This window comes from Phoenix dactylifera, chromosome 15 (genome assembly GCF_009389715.1).
Source record: "Phoenix dactylifera cultivar Barhee BC4 chromosome 15, palm_55x_up_171113_PBpolish2nd_filt_p, whole genome shotgun sequence".
Taxonomy (NCBI): domain Eukaryota; kingdom Viridiplantae; phylum Streptophyta; class Magnoliopsida; order Arecales; family Arecaceae; genus Phoenix; species Phoenix dactylifera.
Window position 1 is genome coordinate 10,095,811 of NC_052406.1, and position 24,442 is coordinate 10,120,252.

The 24,442-nt window shown below is 41.4% G+C and overlaps 2 protein-coding genes across 2 annotated transcripts; both read left to right on the forward strand.

Annotated features, from left to right (window-relative positions):
- The first annotated feature begins 10,443 nt into the window (after positions 1-10,443).
- On the forward strand, positions 10,444-15,853 carry LOC103705827 (uncharacterized protein At1g26090, chloroplastic). The gene is made up of 7 exons (XM_008789698.4): positions 10,444-10,754; positions 11,481-11,624; positions 11,734-11,808; positions 11,918-12,105; positions 12,187-12,352; positions 12,456-12,854; positions 15,277-15,853. The coding sequence occupies exons 1-7, from the start codon at positions 10,533-10,535 to the stop codon at positions 15,406-15,408; spliced, it is 1,326 nt and encodes a 441-aa protein (XP_008787920.2). The 5' UTR covers positions 10,444-10,532; the 3' UTR covers positions 15,409-15,853.
- Positions 15,854-18,544: 2,691 nt separating this feature from the next.
- Positions 18,545-23,527, forward strand: LOC103705828 (wee1-like protein kinase). The gene is made up of 10 exons (XM_008789700.2): positions 18,545-18,924; positions 19,034-19,094; positions 19,175-19,241; positions 20,236-20,502; positions 21,088-21,152; positions 21,279-21,388; positions 21,457-21,497; positions 21,589-21,734; positions 21,992-22,345; positions 23,027-23,527. The coding sequence occupies exons 1-10, from the start codon at positions 18,614-18,616 to the stop codon at positions 23,153-23,155; spliced, it is 1,551 nt and encodes a 516-aa protein (XP_008787922.2). The 5' UTR covers positions 18,545-18,613; the 3' UTR covers positions 23,156-23,527.
- The last annotated feature ends 915 nt before the right edge of the window (positions 23,528-24,442 follow it).

Here is a 24,442-nt window from a genome sequence, read left to right on the forward strand (position 1 = left end):
ACTTCATTTCGGACCGATTAAATGACCAAAATAAGCTCTGCTGGGGTAAACTAAATTCGGATATCCAGTTACAAGCAGCAAAACAAGTTTTAGGTTTTAAATCTCTTGTTAGTTCTATCAGATTCAAAGTTCGTATAAAGAGCTATTAAATGAAAACCCTTTGTACTGTCGCATATAACAGCTTTATAAATCTTACTTTTAACTCCCTATCGAATATATGAATTTCAACTAGATGCCTTAGAAACTCGAGCACCAAGTTTGTACCTAAGCTTATATCTTTCCCACCCACTACCTCATTTTCATAACATAATCGAATTGGTTTACTTTTTTAATTCCCTTTAGGGGCTCGTTTGGTTAGCGAAAGCTTTTTTTTTTTCCGTAAAAATATAATTTTTAACAAGTAGATTTGTAAAGAGAGTATGTAGAAAAGTACTTTTGACATATTTGGTTAATCATGAAAAAGTAACAGATTTTCAGAGTGTTCATGTTTGGTTGACCATCCACTTTTCTGAGAAAGTTATATGTAATTCCTATTACATCTTTAATAAAAATTAGGTTTTTAATACTTTAGATCAAATAAGGATAGCTGAAGATCCTTTTTGGAGAAAAATAAAAATGTTTCGATTTTTGGCTCATAGAAAAGTAACTTTTTCATGTTTCTCATAAAAAATTTTTTTTATGAAACATGAAAATCATATTTTCACGGCAATACAACTTTTCCATCTCTCTTATTTGAAAACTCCAACCAAACAAGAGGTATCCCTTTACTTTTTCGTTGACCATACTTTTCCCTCTTCTTTTTCCGCGAACCAAATGAGCTCTAAGATAGACATATTTGTACAGCCCAAATTTGTAGTGTTTATTACAAAATATTTGAAATTTATATAAATAATATTTTTTTTTTAAAAAAAAGATGGAAGTCGTAGCTAAATATTTCTTTTCATATGCATTACTTTTTGAAACAATGGGCCCACCAGTTTTCAAGATATTCCCTCCTCCAAATTACACTACATGCGAATAAATAGGAGGATGCAAGCCCTTAAGGGTTTTGTGGAGAGACTAGAGAGAGAGAGAGAGAGAGAGAGAGAGAGGTGGGTTGCTATCCTCTTGGCAAGATGATGTCCAAAGAATTTGGGAAGTGCAATGGTGATTGGGTTGATTTGTTCGTAATCTTCTAATGTGTAGATGGTGTTGACATGTTTAAGCGAATATAAATGGTGTTTACTAAGCAACCAGTCTCTATTTGCATGGTTCATGAAATAGTTTAGATTTTTTTTTTTTTCATTTTGATTGAATTAGGTAAACTTTGGTACAAGTACATGCATATACATGAATTATATATTTTTGCTATTTTCTGAATTTTGTTTTTTCAGATTGTAAGAACAATTCTTTTATAGTTTTCTTATTATTTTGATTAATAGAAATACCTATTTTATAAAAAATTTATAGTCTCACCAAACAATTGAGCTTAATTTTCACTAAAAAGAAATAGAGAATCACAATAATAGTGTTGCTCAGCCTTCTTACCAGTAACTTAGTCCTAAAACAAATCGCAAAGAACATGGGTTCAGCTTAACTTTCATGTTCCTAGAAAATTTCATATTCCCAAATTCTAGTATGAAAAGATCACAAACGGACACGGATACCATGCAGCAGAACCTACAATATCATTTTGTTTGGGTAATTTACAATATCATTTTTTTCAGGACCAGTGGAATGCAGTAGCAGCACAAAAATTTCACCTACAGTAAGAACCAGGCTGAACCATTCCCCCTTGGGCCCATTTCAGCCCGGGCTAGAGGCTTATCGATCTTCCCCTGTTATTCAACCATTCACCCCAAATTGAATTTGACTTGGACCCAGCTCTGTTCATTGTCACCCTTTGACATCTTCTTTCATGTCTCTACGCAAGATTTAGTTTAGTCTACTTTCTTCAATTTTATTTATTGTTGGACCCAAGTTTGCACCAGTTGAGAATGAATGCGAAAGACATGCTAATGCTCGAGCTGATTTGGCTTAGCTTTGAATCAATCCTTTGTGATTCCTCACAACCTTAGGAAGAAAACACTCGACGCACCTACTTCCCAAAACATGAATACCACACTCTTCCATGAAAAGGTGTTAGCTTGAGAGCTACTAAAGGTGGGGGTTTCTCGTGTATTTTTCTCGTGAAAACTAAACAAAATACAAGAAGATTTGTTATGGGAGCGGAGGGAGGCTCTAGCGGCACACCATGTAGCTAGATTTGTTATGGAGCCCGATAGTTTGTGGTCCTCACTGATGAGGGCCAAGTATGGCGTTCTGGTGCCCGGAGTGCGAGCGGCCCGTTCTCACTCCCCGGTGTGGAGGGAGATGTGTGCCAGAGCTGGGGTGGTCCTTTCGGAGATCAGATGGGCGATTGGTGATGGATGCTCCATTGATATATTGGAGGACTGTTGGGTGACTGCAGTGCCGATCAGTCGCATGCCGACCATGGTGGACACGGTGCGATTAGCAGGCCGGAGGGTTAGCGACCTGTTGGACTCAGAGGAGGGCAGGTGGAGGGAGGGATTGATCCGAGAGGCATTTGGGGCTCAGTTGGCTGAGACGATTTTGGGCCTCCCGGTGCCAGTTCAGGGGGAGACCGACAGGTTGGTCTGGGCGCCGTCGGGCCGATCACAGGTGCGAGCCAGGGACCTTCAGGCTTTGTTCAGGGGGGAGCCAGCGAGAGTGATTGAGGGAGGTTGGATCTGGCGGATGAGGATTCACCCGAGGGTTGCGCTGTTTTTATGGAAGGTGGCTTGGGGCTGCCTCCCTACCAGGAGTATACTAGTCAGGCGGGGTGTTCGGGTTCCTCAGGAGTGCGAGGTGTGTTCGGATACAGAGGAGACTATTCGACATGTTCTACTACACTGCCATAGGGCTAGGGAGATTTGGAGGCGCTCTCCTGTTCCTATTCATCACTCGGTAGAGACGGCACAGGATTTGTTGCACTTGCTGCGAGCCTCGGTACGGAGCCCTATGTTCGCAGAGGCAGGGATACTTAGAGCGTATCTGGCCTACCATATTTGGTTGGACCGGAACGCTCGTCTGTTTGAGGGTAGGAGGCTCTCGGCGATGATGGTGGTGGAGAGAGCGGTGCTTCAGGCGGAGGAGGTCCTCTCCTGCATGGCCTCGTCTTCACTTGGGCCAACTAGGGACATCTGGGGTATCCGTAGTGCTGTTTCAGCGCCGAGTTTTGCGGTGGTTTCTTGGGTACCCCCACCCCCTGGTTATCTCAAAGTGAATTTCGATGGCAGTGTGGCGAGGAATGGGAGGTCAGGAGGAGTCGGTTTTGTTATCAGAGACCACCATGGGAGGTTGATTGCGGCGGGTGGCCGGGGCTCGACAGGGCTCTCGGTTGTGGGAGCAGAGCTATGGGCAGCATGGGCCGGTGTTTCCTACGTGAGGCGGGTGCTCGGGGCCGGGCGGGTGTTTCTTGAGGGGGACTCTTCTATTGTTATAGATTGGATCCGGGGGGCGGATAGATATGGAGATGGCCACCCACTTATTCGGGAGACCCGCAGGCTGGCTATGGCGATGGAGGAGTTTCAGGCAGTACATGTTTTCCGGGAGGCGAACAGGGCAGCAGACTGGGTCGCCTCCTATGCTGCACGGCATTCTGGGGAGTTATGTTGGTCATCCACAGCAGAACTCCCGCCTGATCTGTATCTTTTGCTTTTTTCTGATTTGGCAGGATGTACTCAAGTTAGAGCTATATGAATTGCCGTTTTAACCAAAAAAAAAAAAAAAAAAACAAAATACAAGAAGCGGTGTTGTTCATCCGCTCCTTGTTGATATCTTGAGAGAGAGTGTTTCTTGAGTGACTAGGCAAACCTACCACGAAGCGATAATGATCGGGGTTGCTTCTATTGTGGCGGAGCATTCTGAAAGAGTGCTATGGACCGACTTGTTAGTTGTTTCGATCGTAGTTCATGATATTATATTTTCTAATTTTATTGAATATATTTATACTAGACTTGCACGAAATGACCATCTCATCAAAAAAAATAAAATAAAAAAATAAGTACATTAAGCAAATATTAGGAGTTCGTGTCTCAATTTTCAGAAAGTTTGGTCATGTCAGCATTCCTGTCTCGACTAAATTTGTCCGACGCCACCGCTAACGTTCTTGGCTTAGAAGCGTCCTTGCCTTCTCACCCAAACCAAAGCAATGCTCCTACCGCACCCAGAAGACCCCCGAACCATCCCTATTATAAAATTCCCAAAATTGTTCCCCCGCCACCGCTTGAATTAGGGGGAATCTGCATCATGGACCATTGGATTCCAATCAAAGGGCCCTGACTGAGTCTCCGCTGAGTTTGTGACGGCCCCACGATCCACCCTTTTGATGAGTGTGTGGTTGTCGTTGGCTGGTTTTAGCCGCATTCCACGCTTCATACTTCTCCATTCCATGTCCGGCACCGACCGGTAACTGGTCGCTCTAAAACCGGAACCTTCCGGAGTTCCGCGAATGGAAGGTATGTCACCGGCGTTTGCCGGTAAATTGACAGTGGACTTGCTTGACTCGTGAGTGGACTTACGTCAGCAACGGCTCGAGCCCGTCGACTTGACCCGGTTAACACGGTTAGGCCCCTCCACAACATTGCCCACCATGGTTCTTCTATTTACAGCATTGCCATGGCAGCTGATTTTGCTTGATAAACAAATTTTTATCGAAGCCGAATACTCCAGATCTGGTGTGGTGTTAATCTTGGAAAAGTTGAATTTCATGACTAATTAAAAAAAAAACTACAGATTGTGATCGGACATGATAAAGAACTGATATATTAAATTTAAATATTTGATGAATAATGTTAATAATGTATTTAGATTATTAAAATGATGAGCGATGAAAGGTATCTTCACATTAATCATGTATATAGATGATTTGATCTTCACTTGTATTTTGGTTACAAGTGATGTATCATGTAATATTATATATCCTCTCAAATCACATCCAGTTCATTTATCCATAGTGTTAATGGAAAGAAAAGAACAGACTATCTGATGCATTTACTTTTGTAGTGCTATGAACGAGACACATGCAGTTCATGGTTAAAATTTCTTAACAAAAAAAAATCTTGTTTAAGTATGCAAATTACACAACAATGCATTCAAAAATATCCAACGGGTTGTCCCCAGTGCCATATTTGTAATATACGGACGTAGTCTTTTCCCACTTCTACCCTCCAAAATATCCTCCCCTTCCTTAAAGCCAGAGGCTGGCGCAACGAACTTTCCACAAAAACAAACAGAGCCGCCTCCCTCTCTCTCTGTCTCCGTCTCTGTCTCTCTTGCTCTATCCATGGCTAGGCTTCTTCAAGCCCAACTCCCCATCCCAACCCTCACATCCATCTCCAACACCACAACCCTCCTCCTCCTCCTGGCCTCCGTCGCCGCCATCGCGTCCATGGTCATCTCCCTTTGCACCACCAACAAGCACTTCAAGATGTCAAAGGAGCAGAAGAACAGGGCCCCGGAACCTCTCCCTAGGGAGGACCGAAAGCTCCTCTCCAACCTGAGCAACATCGGCAGCAAGGCCATGGAAGTGGCCAAGATGATATCCTGGAAGAAGGCGGACGAAGTCGACGAGGAGGCCGTGTGGAAGAAGTCCATCATGATGGGAGAGAAGTGCCGGCCGCTGGACTACTCCGGCCAGATTTTGTACGATTCAGAGGGGAATCAGCTGCCAGAGTTGCCCCCGGGGGCTGCGCAAGGAGGTGATGGTCGTGGAATGGATCATGTGGGGAAGGCTTGAGATAAGTTTGGTATGTGTGATCTTTGGTCTTCGTATCATAGGATGGATGGAGGAGAGTTTAGATGAGCCATCGAGAGCTTCTCTCCGTCCGAATCTAACAGCAGTTTTAATCTTTGGTTTTTGTATGTGGAACTTGCAAGAGATTTGGTGTTTCAATCTTTCTATATATGATCCTAGTTGTAGGAAGAAGTTACGTGAGAGATTTTTGTAGGTTTTGTAGCTTGGGCCTGCATCTCGTACACCAGGACGGATGTATACACGCGGAAGCAGTCTCCTGAACAGCAAAAATCACAAATATTCTTCTCTTAAAGTATGTCTGCGTGTGATTCCCATTTCATTTTCCTCCTCGGCATGCTAATTATTAACCAGACTTGCGTATGCAAATTGCTGGGCTCAGGCTAAGGTTTCATCTTGAATTGGTTTGCATTAATGATGTAAATTAAAGTCCTTGTTTTCTTTTTCCCGAATCTAAGTCTCTTGTGCAATTAGTAGTGAAACTTTACTGGCAAACTAGTTGGCACTTTCAATTCCATGCTCATTATCTTGGCTTAACTTTACTGGCTACGTTTTGATTTTGTGGGCTATACCGAACATGCTTAACTTTTCTCATCACCCAAGAGAGTACTTGATCCAACTGATGATGTAGGTTTAGATTCAGAACTACTATGGATTTGTATCTAGGATTGCCATTAATATTTTTCAACTTACAATTGAAGAAGGCCCATCATGTGGGAGTCCATCCATACCATGAGATGCAAAGAGGTGACACAAAAGTTTGCATAAATGCATCATATATCATGGTCAAGCTAATATTTCTATTTTATATGGCCTAGACAATTTTTGTGATATTCCTATGAAACATCATACATGTAATCCAAGGATATCATGCAGCAGGATTTGGCCTGCAGAGGAAAAGCGTCGACAGTCATGCCACTACATGGCTCGTTCCATCTGTTTAGCATCCCTCTTTAGCTTAACATTGTAGGTGTTGGTATGCAAATAGGTCAGGTTAGGACTAATTACATAAGGCATGACTCTGTCTCAGCATGTTTAAATTTTGGGCTAAGAATTTCGACCTAGACTTTCAAATTAGACCATGGTGCAAAACTAATTTTGTGATTAAGCTAAGCAGGATTAGTGCTTACACGAAGGTGAGTTAGCAGGATGTACTCACGTTAGAGCTATATGAATTTTCGTTTCCGCTATAAAAAAAAACAATGAGTTAATCGAGTTGGATCGGTCTCACCAGATTAATGATGGAGATTGGGCTACATCACATGGAAGAGGAAGAGGAGGCTGCTAAATGGAGGGTAGAAGGGAGACAAAGTAGGTGGGGTAGGATGCGGCAGCAATGAGGGAGACAAGAGGGCTAATTTTAGCTAGATCATACTAACAAGCCAAATGTATTTCTTACTTATAGGGCTAATTTGTGTCAAGATCACTGGTAGAATTTTCTCTACTTACCTCTAGTTGCTGAAGAGAAAATGCATGCAACGAGTATAACACTCTTAAATGTTTGTGCCGTAGGTTTTGCCTATTGGCCCTCTAACCATCTGCCCTTTCGCAAGTTTTAGCATGGTTATTTTCTAATCATTATAAAAGATGGTTTCACCCTTGCGTTTTTTAATAAAAAAAATCAGACACAGCTTATAAGCGTAAAAATTCAATCCAAGCTCTTGGAGAATCATCTAAAGCCGGCATAGGAACCCAATAAAGCACACTATCTTAAAAAGGATTTTTTTTATTAAAAAAAGATAAAGAATATGACAGAAAGAAAGAAAATCTCAAACAGAAACCGAAGTTTGAACATCTTCAAAGCATAAAGGTTCAATCGAACCTCTTAAAGGCAGCATAAAAAACCAAAAGGAACCAACTATTCCAAACAGCAAAATAGGTGGAAAAGGAATCATAGAAAGAAAGAAAGAAAACTCGAATAAAGATCTCAACTTTTTGCCACTGCAGGCCTCTTTTACGAGTTTAATGATAGTAGGAGATCTCACCTTTTTGCCCCGACAGGGTTTCCATGTGGGATTTGAGAGAGCAGAAGAGTACCCATGCATGATTCCACCAATGGCGCTCCGGACGGCACAGTTGTTCCAGATGCCCTGGTCACGATCTCCTTCGGAGGGTCAATCTTCGGTTTCTCAGCTTCCTTCGTGGCCGGTTGGGGCTCTCCATCTGAGGCGGCCATGGATTGAGCTCACGACGAAGAGAGCGTTCCCCAACGCGCGGCCTTTCGAGTCTACGAAGCCCAGAGACCAGCAGACGAGCGCAGCGATAGAAGGGCGAAGAAAGTGTGATGGGCGAAGAGAAAAAATGGAGGGAGGGAGAGAGAGAGAGAGAGAGAAATGAGAGCCGCGGCTCTCTCCAATTCCATTCCTTCTGCAAGCTCCAGCTGAATGATCACGTGCATCGCACGTGGTCGTATTTAACAAATGTTGATATTTTATGAAGAGTAATGAATAATTAATGAAGTGCTTAAACTAAATTTGGAACTTGCAAGAATTTCAAAAATGAATGTGACATGCTCCTCTTCCCATAGCATGCATTCGACCAACCTGTAAACATTTGTAACTTTCGTCTTATTAATAAATAGGGGATAGCCCCTAATTTCCATCAAAGAAAACAAAAAAAAATGTTCCAGAGCTATATGAAATGCCTTTTTTATAAAAAAAATAAATAAAATGTGACATGCTTGCACATGGAGAAGGATTAAGAAGGTGCATTATGAAAACATGTGATTGATATAAAGTGTTATTTTTAGAAAAATAACAAAAACAAAATATATGCTGGAATTCTTTTATAATGTATCTCTAGAATGATCAACAACGTAAGAAATTATTTAGTCTGCAATTCTATTCATCTCTTATTACGCATGATCTGACTTGGAATGGGACAGCTCCCACTTATTCTCCGTATATCCAAAAGTAATAGATGCCGACTAAGGCAGTCTCAAGGTCCACCCTATCATTTTGAGGAGTCACCTACTAAAAAAATGTGGATGACCTGCGCAATGAACTTTGCTTGCTTGATTCCCTCCCGATATAATTAGCTTTTGAATAGGCTGACGAGACTTGCATTCATCAATTTATACATCTCTTCTCGAGTTTTTTTTTAAAAAGGATATCCTTTAAACTGTTTGACAAAAGATAATATTGGCGGCATGGTCTTCTTGATGGAGTTTTCATGCAATTGGGACCTCCACCTTCTTCTCGCGTCATCCAAAAACCAGGACAACATCTATGATACCACCTATTGAACAATAACAAAGATAACAGTAGCAACAACAATAAGATAATTTACCATGATTTATAGTGATGGGGGGCAAAATGGATCGTCTTGCTCACTACAATAGGGCCATCCAATTTTGGCCAAGTAAACACCCAGCCTTGATTGAGCCGGGTCTTGGGCCCACTAAGAGCCAATCCGAGCTCGGATTTCGTCGAGAGCTCAGCCGACCTCAGATGGGTCTCCCCGCTGCTACGGTTTGCGTCAGCCTATTTCTGATGCTCATAGCAACGACCCTAGCCTGAGCTTGGGGCGCCCAACCGATCGATTACGAGCCCAAGGGCTCCGATCATGGGTACATTCGCCGACGCGCCCCAACCAAGCTCGGGGCGTCCCCCTTTATCTTCGCCAAGCTTGAGGCACCCCCTTTACCTTCGCCGATGCGCCTCAACCAAGCTCGGGGCGTCCCCTCTTTATCTTCGCCGACACCCCTTGGCCAAGCCCGAGGCGCCTTTTACCTTCGTCGACACGGCCTGGCTAAGCTCGGGGCGCCCTTATATTTGCCGACATGCCTTGACCAAGCGCGGGGCGCCTTATCCAATAATGCGCCCTATCTCTCGGGCTCGGGATGCTCTACCGAACGCACCTCGGAGTCCGAGATGCTAGGCCGACCTCAGCACCTGGTAAGCCAACCTCGCCAAACATATGATGCAACCTTTCAACGAGCTCGGTCTCGCCTACGGCCGCCTACGTGGCCGTACATTGCAACGTCTACGCACCATGCTTTACTTGCTGGCCAACGACAGTCAAGGACAACATCATGCTGCTCTAGCTATACCCTGCTACAATTATCAACGCCTTATCGTTTACAAGAACGGACTGTGCCGTGCGCCCCAAGCATGCTCCAATTACGCGACACCTGACTTGAAGCCATCTCCACTCATGATGAGAATGGGCCATATCTCCGCCACCTGGGTATCTCTACAAGGACCATAAATAGTCCCATCAGGTGATGCCTAAAGGACTTTTGATCCATCTGAGATCTATTTTAACTTGAGTATCGGAGGGCCTTCACCGGAACCATCGGTGAGGCTTTGTGCAGGTACACCATCGTGCGGGAGGTAGTTCACCCTCTTTCTCAACCTTCCGGCAGCTCCCTTGACTCCTTCGGAGTGGTCACCCTCGGGCCAAATTTGAACCACAACACATGGGATGCTCAAGATTCAACATGTGCACTACTAATCTTAAATGGGCATTCATAGCCAACATTATCCGCCGGGGATCCATCAAGCTGTAAGAAGTCAAGCCTCGCTAGAAGTCTTTTTTTTTGTTTTTTTGTTTACCTTCTTGATGCATTTATGCAAATGCATGGAACGACTCCTCGCATAAAATCTTCTATGCGCGTACCCGCACGACATTAGGACAAAGAAATGGTGGTAAGATTGCCCGCGGGTCTTGGACGCCGGTCCCCTTCCTCACATCGAGAGCGGTGGACGCTGCACTCCGTCGTGGCGGAGCGACCGCCATGGGTCTCCCAGTTGTCTTCCATTTCTCCTCCAACCCCTCGCTCTTTCCCCGAAACCCTAACCCTAATCCCCTGATTCCGAACCGCAGAAGATCTCCAAGTAGAAATCGAGCCCCGGTGATGGCGAGTTCGCTCGATCCTTCCCGAGAGCCTACGAAACTGGTCACTTTCTTGGGCAAAGGAGGTTCCGGAAAGACCACCGCTGCAGTACTCGCCTCCCAGGTACTCTCTTCCAGGGTTTTCTTCTCTTCCTCCTCGCGTTCCAATTGAACATTACTATCGACCTCTTTTTTTTCGACATATTTCTCAGTTTGACCCATTTTAGTCGCAGTTGAAGACACACACGATCAATTTCCTGGTTCTGGGCCCTATTTTATCTATATTTCCGTAGAAATTCAAATCCTTATAACATAATTTGCAGATTCTTGGTAAAAAGATTTCCTTTTGGAGGCTGTCCTTCGAAAGTTGCAGTTTTTTTCAACCGGAACGGCCTTGTTACATGCCAGCTTTAAGATATTTGTTTGGTGTTTTTCTATGTTACCGGAAAAGGGTCTGATCTTGCTTTCCGCCGTAAGGGCTTTCTTGTATTATTTTCAGCATTATTCAGCAGTTGATTAGTCTTGCTGTTGTTGTCAGGAGAGAGATTGGTAGTGTTCCGTGGAAATCTGGACAATTATAAATTTTCTCCAAGAAAATATGTCAAAAATTGGTTATTCATTTTTTTTGATCCATAGAAAAGGCATTGATGGTAACGCCATTTTAATAACGTCTCTAATTTTCCAATTAGTAAGCTTGCGAAATGCTAGTTTTGAGCTGAATATCAAATCGATTTGTTCTTGAATGCAGCAGAACTAATTTATACTGATTAAATTCAGGTCCTTTCTTATCACTTTTATCATTCAGTAATTGAGTAGTGTCAATTTCTTTCTTTACCTTTTGATTTATCAGTATTATGCGAAGGAAGGGTTGCATACATGCTTGGTGATACAATCTCAAGACCCTACTGCAGAACAGCTAATGGGTTGTAAGATTGGAACTTCTCCAACTTTGTGCAATAACAACCTTTCTGCTGTTAGATTGGAAACCAGCAAAGTAATCAACTTCTTCTCTATTCCTTCATCTTTATTTAGGGTTCGAATCGCTTGAACTGCAATATAGATTCATCTTGACATTGTTGAAACTGTTTTGTGAAAAAGCATAGATGCTTCTTGAACCTCTTGATCGAATGAAGAAAGCTGATGCCCGTCTGAACTTGACCCAAGGCGTTCTTGAAGGGGTGGGTATGTGATTATTGGACTTCTATTCGCTGAGGAAAAAATATTGTATTTTTAGTCATCTCAAATATGGAGAAGTACTAAGTATTGTTGCTATTCTCAATAGAATAGGTTGTAGGAGAAGAACTGGGGGTTTTACCTGGGATGGATTCATTCTTCTCTGCCTTAGCACTACAAAAACTGGTGAATTTTCTTCCAACTGAAAGACGTCTTGCACGGACGGAGTTTGATATGATTGTATATGATGGCATTGGCAGTGAAGATACGTTGAGGTTGATTGGTGCTGCTGAGAGAGCAAGGTAAGGGTTTTCTATCTTGACCTTAAATACCTATTTACCTATGAACTGCAAGAGACAATGACTAGTTCTCTTGAAAGACAGATGGTATTTGAAGTATATCAGGAACATGGCTGAGAAGACAGATATTGGAAGACTGACAGCTCCTTCATTCTTGAAACTAGCATATGAATCCATCAGGTTAAATGGTGGATCCAGTGAGGGGAAGTCAAGCATAGAAATTTGGAATAATATTGAGCAAACTCTAGAGGTGTCTTCTCTATATAGTTGTGTGCACTTGTTGTCCATTTCTTGGTGATATTAACTCTCCTTGTGTTGATACTAAGTCTATCCTTAACATTTATATATTGCAGAAAGTCACCTGTTCTTTTAGTGACCCTTCAAAGTTCAGATGCTACCTAGTGATGGATCCAAGTAGATCGGCATCTGTCAGGTCTGCATTACGTTATTGGGGTTGTGCAATTCAAGTTGGAACACAAATAACAGGAGCACTTGGGTTTGCTCCACAATCTTCTATGGTGGCGGAAGTTGCTGATAAGTTCTCTCCCTTATCTTTTGCACCTGTGCCATATCTTTCCACAGATTCCTCTGTGGATTGGGATGCGACCCTCAACTCTCTAGGCAAGAAAACAAAAGATCTCCTTGGTGCTACAAATGAAAGTCTTCAGTCATCTGTTAGATTTGACCCCATCCAGAAGTCCGTGACACTTTTTATGCCAGGTTTTGATAAGTCCGAGATCAAGCTATACCAGGTATGTTCTTGGCTTCCATTTAATTTCATTTACACTTGATCAAATACTACATATATTTTTGACTGTTCAAACTTCAATGAGTTACCGTTGCTTCCTATACTGCATCGATGACCCTGAACTTTTCCGCTTTAATGTTCCTTTATTAGAGTTTCTCTCTGAAGGAGATACTAATAGATCAGTAGACTACGCCAGCAAAATATTATTGCAGTAGGATTCTACCATATATAATTGTTTTATTGTGCATTAGCTTGAGTCTAATATGCTGAATCTTCTTCTTTTGTCAGTTAAAGATTATTCTAGATCCTCCTTGTATTCTGTGTTGTGTTTGTGATGATTATACATCTTCCTAAAGCCACAATGTTAGTTATCACAAATGGCATTTTGATTCCTGTGCAATGTTAGTTATGTAAATAGATCTCAAATTTTGCCAAAATCTGCTAAATAGGTATTTGAAGATTAATTTAAACAGTATTTTGATGCCCGTTTAACATTTGATGATTATTATGTTTACCTTGTTTTAACACAAAAATGGATTCCATATTAATTATTCATCCATGCTATATGTGGCATCTTCATAATCTCAGCCGTGTAGTGTATCTCATGCTCCATTTGATACCAGAAAGCTATGAAGCAAGGTCCGCCGATCCGGTAACGAGACCCGTACCAGTCGGCGGATGGGTCGATACGGTACCGGTTTGGTTCGCCGAACTTGCACGCCATTTTTTTTAGTTTTTTAAGTTCAATTAATTGGTAATCAATCTTTTTCCTTTTTTTTTTTAATAATTTTAAGCCTAATTTGATGTTTTTTGATATTTTTATGATTCCGATTTAACCTAAATGATGCATTTTGTTTTTTTAAAATGATACAAAATATAAAATGATTAGTAAAATATTGTATGCTACAAGAAGCAATATGAAATATTCTCAAATCAAGTAGTGAGGTAAAAAATATAAAATAATACATTCAATTACATATATTTAAAGTATAACATACATATCGATACTAAAATTTTGTCGAGTGACGATGTCTCACGTAGATATCCAGATCATTGGTATAGTTAGGAAGCAGATCGGCTCACTCTTCTAATCAAGCGGCGTTGTAGTCTTGTATATTTATCCTATAAGAAACGCGCTCTGATATAAGCACTCTCCGATCTCTCGCTGAAGCTTTAGCTCTGAGAGGTGTCCTCTGGCTGATAACAGCTGTGACGGGCCTCATCCGAATAAGCCAACAGTAAAATTCGACCCGTAAGATACTTCGGGTTGCGTAAGATAGTAGCCACGGAAAGATGACTCAAACGCACCATGTCTATATTCGTATCTATATGAGTCATAGACTGCCTATGGTTGCGAGTAATATGATCCAATAAACAACTCGAAACTTGATACGTTTATAGATCCTACTCCACGTGCGAGGTCATCTGTAGATGCATCCTGTTCTTCTCAATGATCTCGAAGAGTTCGTCTTCTGTATGCAATCGCATCCTCGCAGACTCCACCAGATTGTGCATCGTGGTCCTTATCCTGTGTAGCATGCGTAAACTGAGACTCACCAGTGAATTGAAGACCACTCTACGGCTGTCTCATAAACGATGGTCTCATGTCCTCCACTCCCTCTGGGCACCAGATCTATGACCACCAGAACTGCTGCTCATGGTCTCTAAATCTGAGTGAACTGGCTCCTCCTTCACACTTTCTATTGGAGCTGTAAGTGCTTTTTTTTCTTTTTTTTTTGGTGTGCTAAGCAGTTGACTGCTTATCCTTCATGCTATTCTCTGTCTGCTTACCCTTTAGCCTTTCCAACACTTTTTTTTAACAAAAGATGGAAATGGAGAGGGGGCTTGGTTCCGAACCAGGTCGACTTAGTGCAAACTGTCCAGTTCACACCAAGTTCGAATGGAGCCGGTCGGTTTTGAACGGTTCTTGTCGATTTCGATCGGTTCGGAACCCGTTCCGGCTGGTTCGGGGCCGGAACCGAATTTAATAGATGAACCGACCTGATTCTCCATTTGGTTGACTCGATACGGGGCGAATCAGGCGGTTCAGTTCGGCCTACCTTTTTGTGAAGTTTGTTTTGCAGTTCACTGCGACACAACCATGACCCTTCAGAGTAATGTAATCAGAGATGGAATTACCTTCCTTTCAAATAATATTACATATAGACTAGCACATGAAGAGGAATAAATCCATGTCTCTGTATGCATTTACTTGTGAATTGTACTCCTCGTCTTTGATACTTTCTTGCTGTATGTAGATTGTGTCCCTCTATTGAAGCCAGAAGGATGAACCATTATCATGGTTTATTTAGGAAATTCTTCAGCATTAGCTATTAGCCTGTTTCCAGACCTGAAGCATTCTTTTTGTTGAACATTTATGTCATCCTATGTTTGTGCTGAACAAATTCATTACTTGATAAATGCAGTATAGGGGGGGATCAGAGCTGCTGGTGGAAGCAGGGGATCAGAGACGCATAATACAGTTGCCTCGAGGTATGCATGGGAAGGTAGGAGGTGCCAAATTCATTGACAGAAACCTTTTGGTCGTGCTGCGATAACTTATGCATGGAATAAAGATTTGAATACAGATTATGGTATTCAACCGGAAAGGGATACAATGTAATGTTTTCCATCAATGCCTTCTGCAATTTATGCACACGATTTTTTTCGTGGTAGGCATGAGAAGCAATGTATTCCTCGACAGGCATGGAATCCAATCTGTTGACATTATTCTGTTTGTAACATTTTGTCCAGAGTAGCACGATCATTTAAAGACTGAAATCAGAGTCACCAGTGATATTCATGGCACAAACTGACAGAAAACTAGCGGTAGGAATGATGTTTTGTTGGGTCAATCTTATTGATAGATATTGTGCTGTAAAGGGCTTTGTATACAGAGTCTGTGCAATGCATGCGAACGAGAAGGGAGAAAAGAATGGGGAGTGATGCTGGTGAAGAAACCTGACCGAGTTTGTGTTATATATTTGGCATTGAGGTTTCGCTTGTTCTACCGGCCCAATATTCACTGCTGAGTTCGATCACCATTGAAATTGACCATAAAACATTATACAATGTCATTTGTTATAATCTGGTCGTCATCACAAATCAACCAGCTCCAACAGAAAAAACACTGGCCACAGCAAATGGTGCCTTTCCAACCGTCCCGACATGAAAGGAAATTTAATAAGTGGTAGACAATTGATACTTCTCATCAAAATGTTATGGAGCTTGCTGTCCCCCTAGCATCCATATTGGGGGAAAAAAAGGAAAAATCAGGTGCAATAACATGTTGATCTTGCATCCTCAGGAGCTCTAAACCAGCCTGATGCTTCATTTGCTCAAACAAAACTTTATGTTATCAAAAGGTGGAACTGTAGTTCCTCAACTCTCCTTTTATTGACAGCAAAAATGGCAACCAAAGCCTAATCTAAAAGAACTACAGAAGCAAAGAATAAAGTACGTTAAACAACTATGACTCTTTTCCTGTAGATTCTTGCAGTATTTGAGAATCATTGCTGTCGGATCAGGTTGACTGGGGAGGCTCAAATTCGTCCTTGTATTGCCCATCTTTGTGTGGCCTGCTGTAGAGCCTTTGCTATATATATATATATATATATATATATATATATATATATATATATATATATATATATATATATATATATATATATATAATTTTATCTTTATCGGTGTCTCACTACATCAATCGTGAGTACGTCCAGAATAATCACAAAACAAAATACGCTCTAGTGGCACCAGCACATACTTCAAACCCTCCAATAGGACGGCTGCCGCACTATTTGCCTTTCGAAAAACATGCATGATTCGGAAGGAGTCCAGCTCCCGTATTAGATGGCAGATATCATAAACAAGAGGATGCAGATCTGACCTAACACGCCCACTCCGAATCCAGTCGACCACTATAGCTGAGTCTCTCTCAAGAGATTAACAAGAAAATATACACTCTTGCTCCTAAATTTTCCTAATAGGTAGTGAGCACGCACTTGCATTTCGGTGTGCGCACGCACATGAGAGAGAGAGAGAGAGAGAGAGAGAGAGAGAGAGAGAGAGAGAGAGAAGCAGCCGTTGAATCACAAAAACTAATTTCTTGGCCCTCAGAACAGGTGATACCAAAAGTTTTCATAACTTTATGTAAATATGTCATATAACAGACCAAAATTGTAGCTATAACAAGCTTGATCAGACATTTGGATCAAGTCAGGCATGTTGTTTAAAAGTACATAACTTTCCGGTGAAAGTGCATTTTTGGAGCCACCAAGATGGTAGTCTAGTGGTACTGGACGTAGTCTTCTATCCTCATGGTTCTAAGTTCGAATCGTTGCGGCGTCGATTAAAATGTGGTTTCGGCCACTGCTAGAACATGAGGCCTAGGAGTGCTTATTGGACCTCTAGTAGCTTTGGTGGTGCCACGTGTGACGTGCTCATACGGAAAATTTGAGCCGAAGCCCAGAGGGAGAGTCGAGCCGGGCCTACAGATGGGGAGGGTATGAGTAAAACCGATCAGGGTACCCAACACACAGTCATTTCTACCTGCATCGAACACTCTCTTGCCAGGGCGGGAGCCCAGTGAGGGCTGCTACGCGGGGGTGGGCTTGTCCCTTCCTTCCCCCCTCCCTTCTCTTTAGCTTCAGGAGAGAAAAAAAAAAGGTGCATTTTTGGATCCTTTCACGTTTAACCGAGAGGCCTTTTTGCTATACTCCATAAAGCCAGATAATACTTCCTGCCTGACCAGAAAATTGCCCAGCAAAAGCAAGTAGATGCCACCCAAGCCATTGTGATTATATCACTATGTAAGGCACCCATCTCTGCAGCCATTTCTACCCGCATCGAACACTCTCTTGCCAGGGCGGGGGCCCAGTGAGGGCTGCTACGCGGGGGTGGGCTTGTCTCTTCCTCCCCCCTCCCTTCTCTTTAGCTTCAGGAAAAAAAAAAGGTGCATTTTTGGATCCCTTCACGTTTAACCGAGAGGCCTTTTTGCTATACTCCATAAAGCCAGATAATAGTTCCTGTTTGACCAGAAAATTGCCGAGCAAAAGCAAGTAGATGCCACCCAAGCCATTGTGATTATATCACTATGTAAGGCACCCAACACACGGTCATTTCTACCCGCATCGAACACTCTCTTGCCAGGACGGGGGCCCAGTGAGGGCTGCTACGCGGGGGTGGGCTTGTCTCTTCCTCCCCCCTCCCTTCTCTTTAGCTTCAGGAAAAAAAAAAAAGGTGCATTTTTGGATCCTTTCACGTTTAACCGGGAGGCCTTTTTGCTATACTCCATAAAGCCAGATAATAGTTCCTGTCTGACCAGAAAATTGCCCAGCAAAAGCAAGTAGATGCCACCCAAGCCATTGTGATTATATCACTATGTAAGGCATCGTCAGATTTTTCACATAAATATGTAGATACGCCGCATAAAAGGATGAACCGAATGGCTCACACATATTACCAAAAATTATTATTTGTTTACACACTTATAACTCTAGTACTTTTATCTGGCACAGAAAATTATAATATTTTCGAAACAGACCAATGGACCATGGTGCATCTCCCCGCATGAATTGCACCCAGACGGTAATTTATGCCGATCAGAAGGGCTGTTTAAGTCCTCATCTTTTTACCGCCAAAACAACAGCGAATCTTTCGACTTAAAATTCCCTTTAGAATCCCCCTTCATACCATAGTTCGTCCTCCCAATTGGACCAATTTCCAAATACCACTAGAGGAAGCGCCGCTTCCGAGGAGCAGATGAAGGCTAAAACCCCAGCAAACCCAAAAGGGCGAGGGCGAGGGCGAGGGCGAGGGCGAGGAAGGCCGAGATCCTCCTCCTCCGCGGCGGCGGCGGCGGGGGCAGCAGCAATGGAGGCGACTTTTCCCGCCGGCGATCTCACCGTCCAGCTCGACCATGTCTCCTTCCTTCCCCTCCACTCCATGTCCTCCGATTCCCCCTCCCGCATCCAGAAGCTCCTTGAAGCCGAGGATGGCCGCGAGCCCACCCTCGAACTCGATGACGGAGGAGCGGACGACAAGGACGGCATCCTTAGCCAAGATTTCTTCTGGTAGTCCCCCCAGATCAATGGAGTTCTCCTCTCGTTTCTCTACTAATTCCATTTTCCTTCAAATTTCTTGAAAAAAATGGTTTTGAAGTCGTTTGATTATTCTTTACAGCACTCCGGATTACCTTACACCAGAAGGCCCGCAAATCATCAACAATTTCGAGTTCAATAAGGTGAACTTTGGATTTTTTTTTGATCTAGGATTTTCCCCAAGCACTGATTTGTAATTTTTCTCGGGTCTTTCTCTTTTCAGGAGAATATACCTTGTCCCAAATCACCGGAGAAATCGATCAATGGCAGGAAGAAAAGAAACAATCACGGTAAACTTGACTGTATCTATGGTTTTGATTCTACCCTCGTTTTTCCCTTCTTTCCTTCTTTCTTTTTTTCTTTTCTTCTTCTTTTTTTTTAAAGAAGAACCACGCACTAGTTTGCGGGTTTTATGATTTTAGCTTCTATATTTGCTGAAGTGAGTATGGGCTCGATTTAGTTGTTGGCTGCTGATTGACTATTGAGAAAGACTGGGCCTTTAGCTTTAGACGTTGAGTTGTCTTTAAGTTCCAGATTATATCAGTTCGATGTCGGTGCTCCATGTGTCAGTTGGAAGCGTGGAAAATACGTGATATAAATTGATAAGAATCGTACAAATCTAAACTATAGAGTATTTTTCTCTCATTTAATGAAATGTTTCTGGAAATATTTCATTGCAGTTCTAAGTGTTTGCAGTGTTTGCTATTCTTCATTCTCTCAGGTATTTCCGAACATTTCTTACTCCGAAAGATGCCACTCAAATCAGCACATAGCTGCAGCAAAATCTTATGTTTTGTTGCTACATGACTTTGGTCAATTTCGTTGATGACGTGGGAGTTACAGTTCTTAGATATAACTATACAAAAGAACAGGCTTAAGTCCAAGATTGAAAACTCCTAAAACCCTTGATGAGCAGGCCTTTTTACAGCTTATGGATCCTATCCATCTACCTTCTTTAATCAGTTGAATATGCTAACTGCAATTCTGTACCTTATGATGACTGCTGTTTTTTCTTGACCTACATTTTCCTCCAAAGAATTAGCTAATCAAGCGCAAAGCACCTAAAGTTGGAAATTGAAACTGCTAGGCTTTTGGAGATGATTTCCATTTTAGAATTCTCCAGCAATCTAAAGCTAGATATGCACCTTGAAACATCATCTTGAGTCCCTTACTCCATTTATATGCTGTTACTGCTGGTGTTTTTTGTTCTGTTATCAGTAATAGGACTTTGTTTAGTAATAATTTCACTGTCCTTGTAACATTCAATCATGTTCTTTCTTGCAGATGGCTCCCCATGTAATTCACTATCCACCAATCTTCAATGTGCTGAGCAGGGTGCTGAAGTCCAGCTGGATGCTCTTGGCCCAGATGAACTTGGGGAAGGCAAGTCAATACAAACTAGGTCACAGAAGAAAAGAAACTATGTTTCTCAATCTGCAGTAGCTTTACGTTGTCGGGTTATGCCTCCTCCTTGCATCAAGAATCCATATTTAAGCACAGTGTCATCAACCGATGTTGATATTTTTGGTGACAGAAGATTGAAATCTACAGGTGAAAATTTTCTTCTCTCTTTCATTTTCAAGTCATGATATGACAATGTCTCCTTTTATTACTGTATTTTGCCCCTTCAAATATCTTCTCATTGTTTCTAAGTTTAGCTTTTTATCCCAAATCCGAAAATTTAAGATGCACTTGGGGCATTTCCTGGTTGCCTCTAGTTAGATGGTTTCATAAAGCATTAGAGTGTTTCTTGAGCATTTACCTACTGAATTTGGCCTCTGATATGGACAAAAGTGGGTAAATGTAGCACAAGTTAATCAAAATGCTTTGATATTACAACTATATTTGTCACCTTTGGTAGTGTTCGAATTAAACAAACACTTCTTAGTTTATCAAAGTTTGGATGCCACCAGAATAGTTGGTGTGTTACTTGGGCTAAATGATAGAATTGATGTTGAGTCTTCTGTCAGAACCATCTGTTTGGAAAAGTTTAATATGTAGATGTATTTTAAAAGTTTTATAGACTGTAGTAATTTTTTAATCAGCTGCCCTAGTATGGGAGAGTTGATTATGCTTTTTTCTTGATCAGTGATATTCCATATTTAATGTAATATAATATAGCATTCACGTGTGCAGGTTTTTCTCCATCAGTTGGTGGGGATGGCCTTTCACGCTACCGCACCGATTTTCATGAAATTGAGGTCTGCTTTAGGCTCCTGTCATTTTATAGGCTCTTCCTAGTCTTGAATCATGGATGTGATTTTTTTTTCCATTGTTAAATATTTTTAGTTACTATATCCTTTATAGCAAAATGTTTCCTTTTGCAGCAAATTGGATGTGGGAATTTCAGCCATGTATTCAAAGTTCTGAAAAGAATAGATGGCTGTATGTATGCAGTGAAACATAGCATAAAGCAACTGCATCATGACATGGAAAGGTAGTTGGCTTACTTGCATGTCATTCATTCAGGATTTGTAGTTTTCTGACTTGCCTTCTAATCTGCAGGAGGCGTGCATTGATGGAAGTTCAAGCCCTAGCAGCCTTAGGTATATTACTTCAAGTTGTCTTCTTGTCTTCAGCTCTTTTAATCTCTTTTACATGCTCATTTAATAACTTGAGTTTGTTCTTTTCATTTAGGATATCATGAAAACATAGTTGGCTACTACACTTCTTGGTTTGAAAATGAGCAACTATATATTCAGATGGAACTTTGTGACAGGAGCCTTTCAATCATCAAAGGTCATATACCTAAGGGCGGAGAAATCCTTGAAATTTTGTATCAGGTTCTAGAGCCTTCCTTGAATCTTTTTTCATTATATTGCATCAATTTCTTGGTGATTGTCAATTTGCTTCAATCGTTATCTATTTTGTTAATTTTGCAACTAATTTAAGTTTATTCTTTCTGTCTTTGTTTTGTTTATCTATTTTAATGTAGGTTGCGAACAACTTGTATATGGCCATCCATTTCAAGAATTCATAATTATGTGTATTTTTTAAATAATAATAATGTGAAATTTAATTATTTTTATATTTGTTGCAGATAGCTAAAGCATTGCAGTTTATGCATGAGCGTGGTATAGCCCACTTAGATGTTAAGCCCGAGAATATGTATGTTAAAAATGGTGTTTATAAACTTGGAGATTTTGGTTGTGCAACGCTCGTTGATAGGAGTTTACGTATTGAAGAAGGCGATTCACGTTACATGCCCCAGGAAATCTTAAATGATAAATACGAGCATCTTGAAAAGGTCGACATTTTTTCTTTAGGAGCAGCCACCTATGAGCTCGTCAAGGGTTCCCCCCTCCCTGACTCTGGTCTCCAGTTCTCAAACCTCAGAGAGGGCAAAATCCCACTGCTTCCTGGATACACTATGCAATTTCAGAGCTTACTTAAGGTATAACCTCATCAGAAAGTGCTTTTCATATTCCTAAAAATGTATACATGCATGAGTTGAAATTTGGAATTGCAACACCTTTCTTCAATGTCTGCAACTGATCAAAGTGAAATTTATAGGGTGAAGACCATAGCTCAATTCAATGGCCATATATCTAAAAGGAAAATCTAGGCATCCTCTGTGATCTTTAAGAAACAACCCTCTCCTTCCCCCCCTCAATTATTCAAAAGATATCTTTTTGATTTTTTTTATCACAATTAAAACTCAAGACATGTGCATATGCTTGTAGGTATTTTCATATAATTTCGTTATTAGCAAGAGCACAATTTTTCTCCCTCCAATAGTTATAACATAATAATTATCACCTTATATATATTACTGATCAACTTTTTCTGTTTCTTTCATTTATATACCTTGAAATTTTCTTTTAGTGTTTTTCAATTAGGCCTTAAAACCTGAATCATAGAAAAATTTCCAGAATATTCCTTTGATGATAATTCTGAGATCATGTTCTGTTAGCATGCTTAATTTGTATGTGTGTAACAACTGAAACTTCATTATCATAGCTGAGATTACTCTGTAGTAACAATTTTTGGTCCAGTTTATGGTAATGCAATCATACCTCAGGGCCTACTCTTTCTTTCAAGCTCACATTTCATCTTTTTGATGATATGTTTTCAGGCTATGATGGACCCTGACCCTTTAAGACGTCCTTCTGCGAAGGAAATCATGGAGCATCCGATCTTTGAGAAATCACATGGAACCTCTATCAAGCAATCTCATCATGTGTTAAATAAATTCAGACGGTGATGGCATGAATATCAAAGGAGACATGCCAGTCTTGGTCAATTTTGGATTTGCTGTGGTTAAAGGGCACATTCTGCATCTCATTTTGTACCATACCTCAAACTCTAGTGCCCTAAATTTTGCAAGGACACCTTCGAGATGCAGTCTTTTGTTATCATATGAATATGTAAATCCCTTTTGAGGGATACTATAAATATTGTCACTTGGTATCAGGAAACAGAGAGATAGAGAAGGGGGGGGAGGCATTTCAGGTATCAAAAAATGGTGCTTTTCCTATTTTCTGATGTGTGGATTAAGCAGGGAAAGCATGTAAATGTGTAATAGGAGGTTAGAACTTCAGACTATACCTCTCTTTCATTTTCTCGGCCTTCAGTATATCTGTTTCTTTGGATCTATGCCTCTGCCTGGCTCAACACGGTTTCACAAGTAGGAGTGAGCTGTCTGCCAGACGCTTGATTAGGTCACAGTTGAAAAAGCAATGACCGTGACTTCAACTAGAAATATTAAATGCAGCATTCTAGGTTTCTTAAGCATACAAATTTGACACGACAGTTTACATTTAGAGGATTCATTACAACTTGCTCGGTTGCCCTAAAACAAAATTATCAGCGTAAACTAAGTGGCCCGAAATTGGATATTGCTGCTACTTTAACAGCCCACAAAATTTTTTTACTGATGGTAGCATTATAAACTTTAGAAGGTGTGAATTTAGATTAAGCTTACTAAGTGCAAACGTACTCATTCTGAAAAAAGTTCAGCACGGAATTACGACTTAGGGAAGCATGGGAAGGGATCGACTGCTTTCTACTACATGCTTTGGAAATTTGGGTGGGAGATTCCATGTCCGTGATATGGGTTAATGGAACATTGTTCTTGAGACGATTGCTGAACGACGCCTGACAAAAGTAAGAACCTTCAGGATTTTTCAGGATGACGGAATTATTGGGAAGGAAATCAGCCGGATTGCTCGGACTTACGAATGCAATGACGAGTGGGCTGATTCGACTCTAGATCTTGTCGCGGCAGACAGTTAAGGCCGTACTTTCGTTAGATTTTATCATTGTCGGTAGTGGGACCTTTCATTAGTGTTTCAGCATGGAATATGCTGCTATCCTGAACACTCGTAGGGACGATCACAGTAATCGTTGGAGAACTTAGCAAACAGTAAATGAACATGATTTCATCTCTGCAGCCATGCTATATCTTCGGCTTAGAGGAGCTTCAATTAGGAGAACTCTTTCAAATGATTCGAATGGATCGCTTGCATATTAACTTTTCGAGGAATCATCG

What these genes read in the sequence shown, in the direction of transcription:
- LOC103705827 (XM_008789698.4), top strand. Translation starts at nt 10,533, where the DNA reads ATGGGTCTCCCAGTTGTCTTCCATTTCTCCTCCAACCCCTCGCTCTTT. An exon ending in TTAGATTGGAAACCAGCAAA is followed by an intron (nt 11,625 to 11,733) that starts GTAATCAACTTC and finishes GAAAAAGCATAG; the next exon opens with ATGCTTCTTGAACCTCTTGA. An exon ending in GGTGCTGCTGAGAGAGCAAG is followed by an intron (nt 12,106 to 12,186) that starts GTAAGGGTTTTC and finishes CTTGAAAGACAG; the next exon opens with ATGGTATTTGAAGTATATCA.
- LOC103705828 (XM_008789700.2), top strand. Translation starts at nt 18,614, where the DNA reads ATGAAGGCTAAAACCCCAGCAAACCCAAAAGGGCGAGGGCGAGGGCGA. An exon ending in ACAATTTCGAGTTCAATAAG is followed by an intron (nt 19,095 to 19,174) that starts GTGAACTTTGGA and finishes TTCTCTTTTCAG; the next exon opens with GAGAATATACCTTGTCCCAA. An exon ending in CAGAAGATTGAAATCTACAG is followed by an intron (nt 20,503 to 21,087) that starts GTGAAAATTTTC and finishes TCACGTGTGCAG; the next exon opens with GTTTTTCTCCATCAGTTGGT.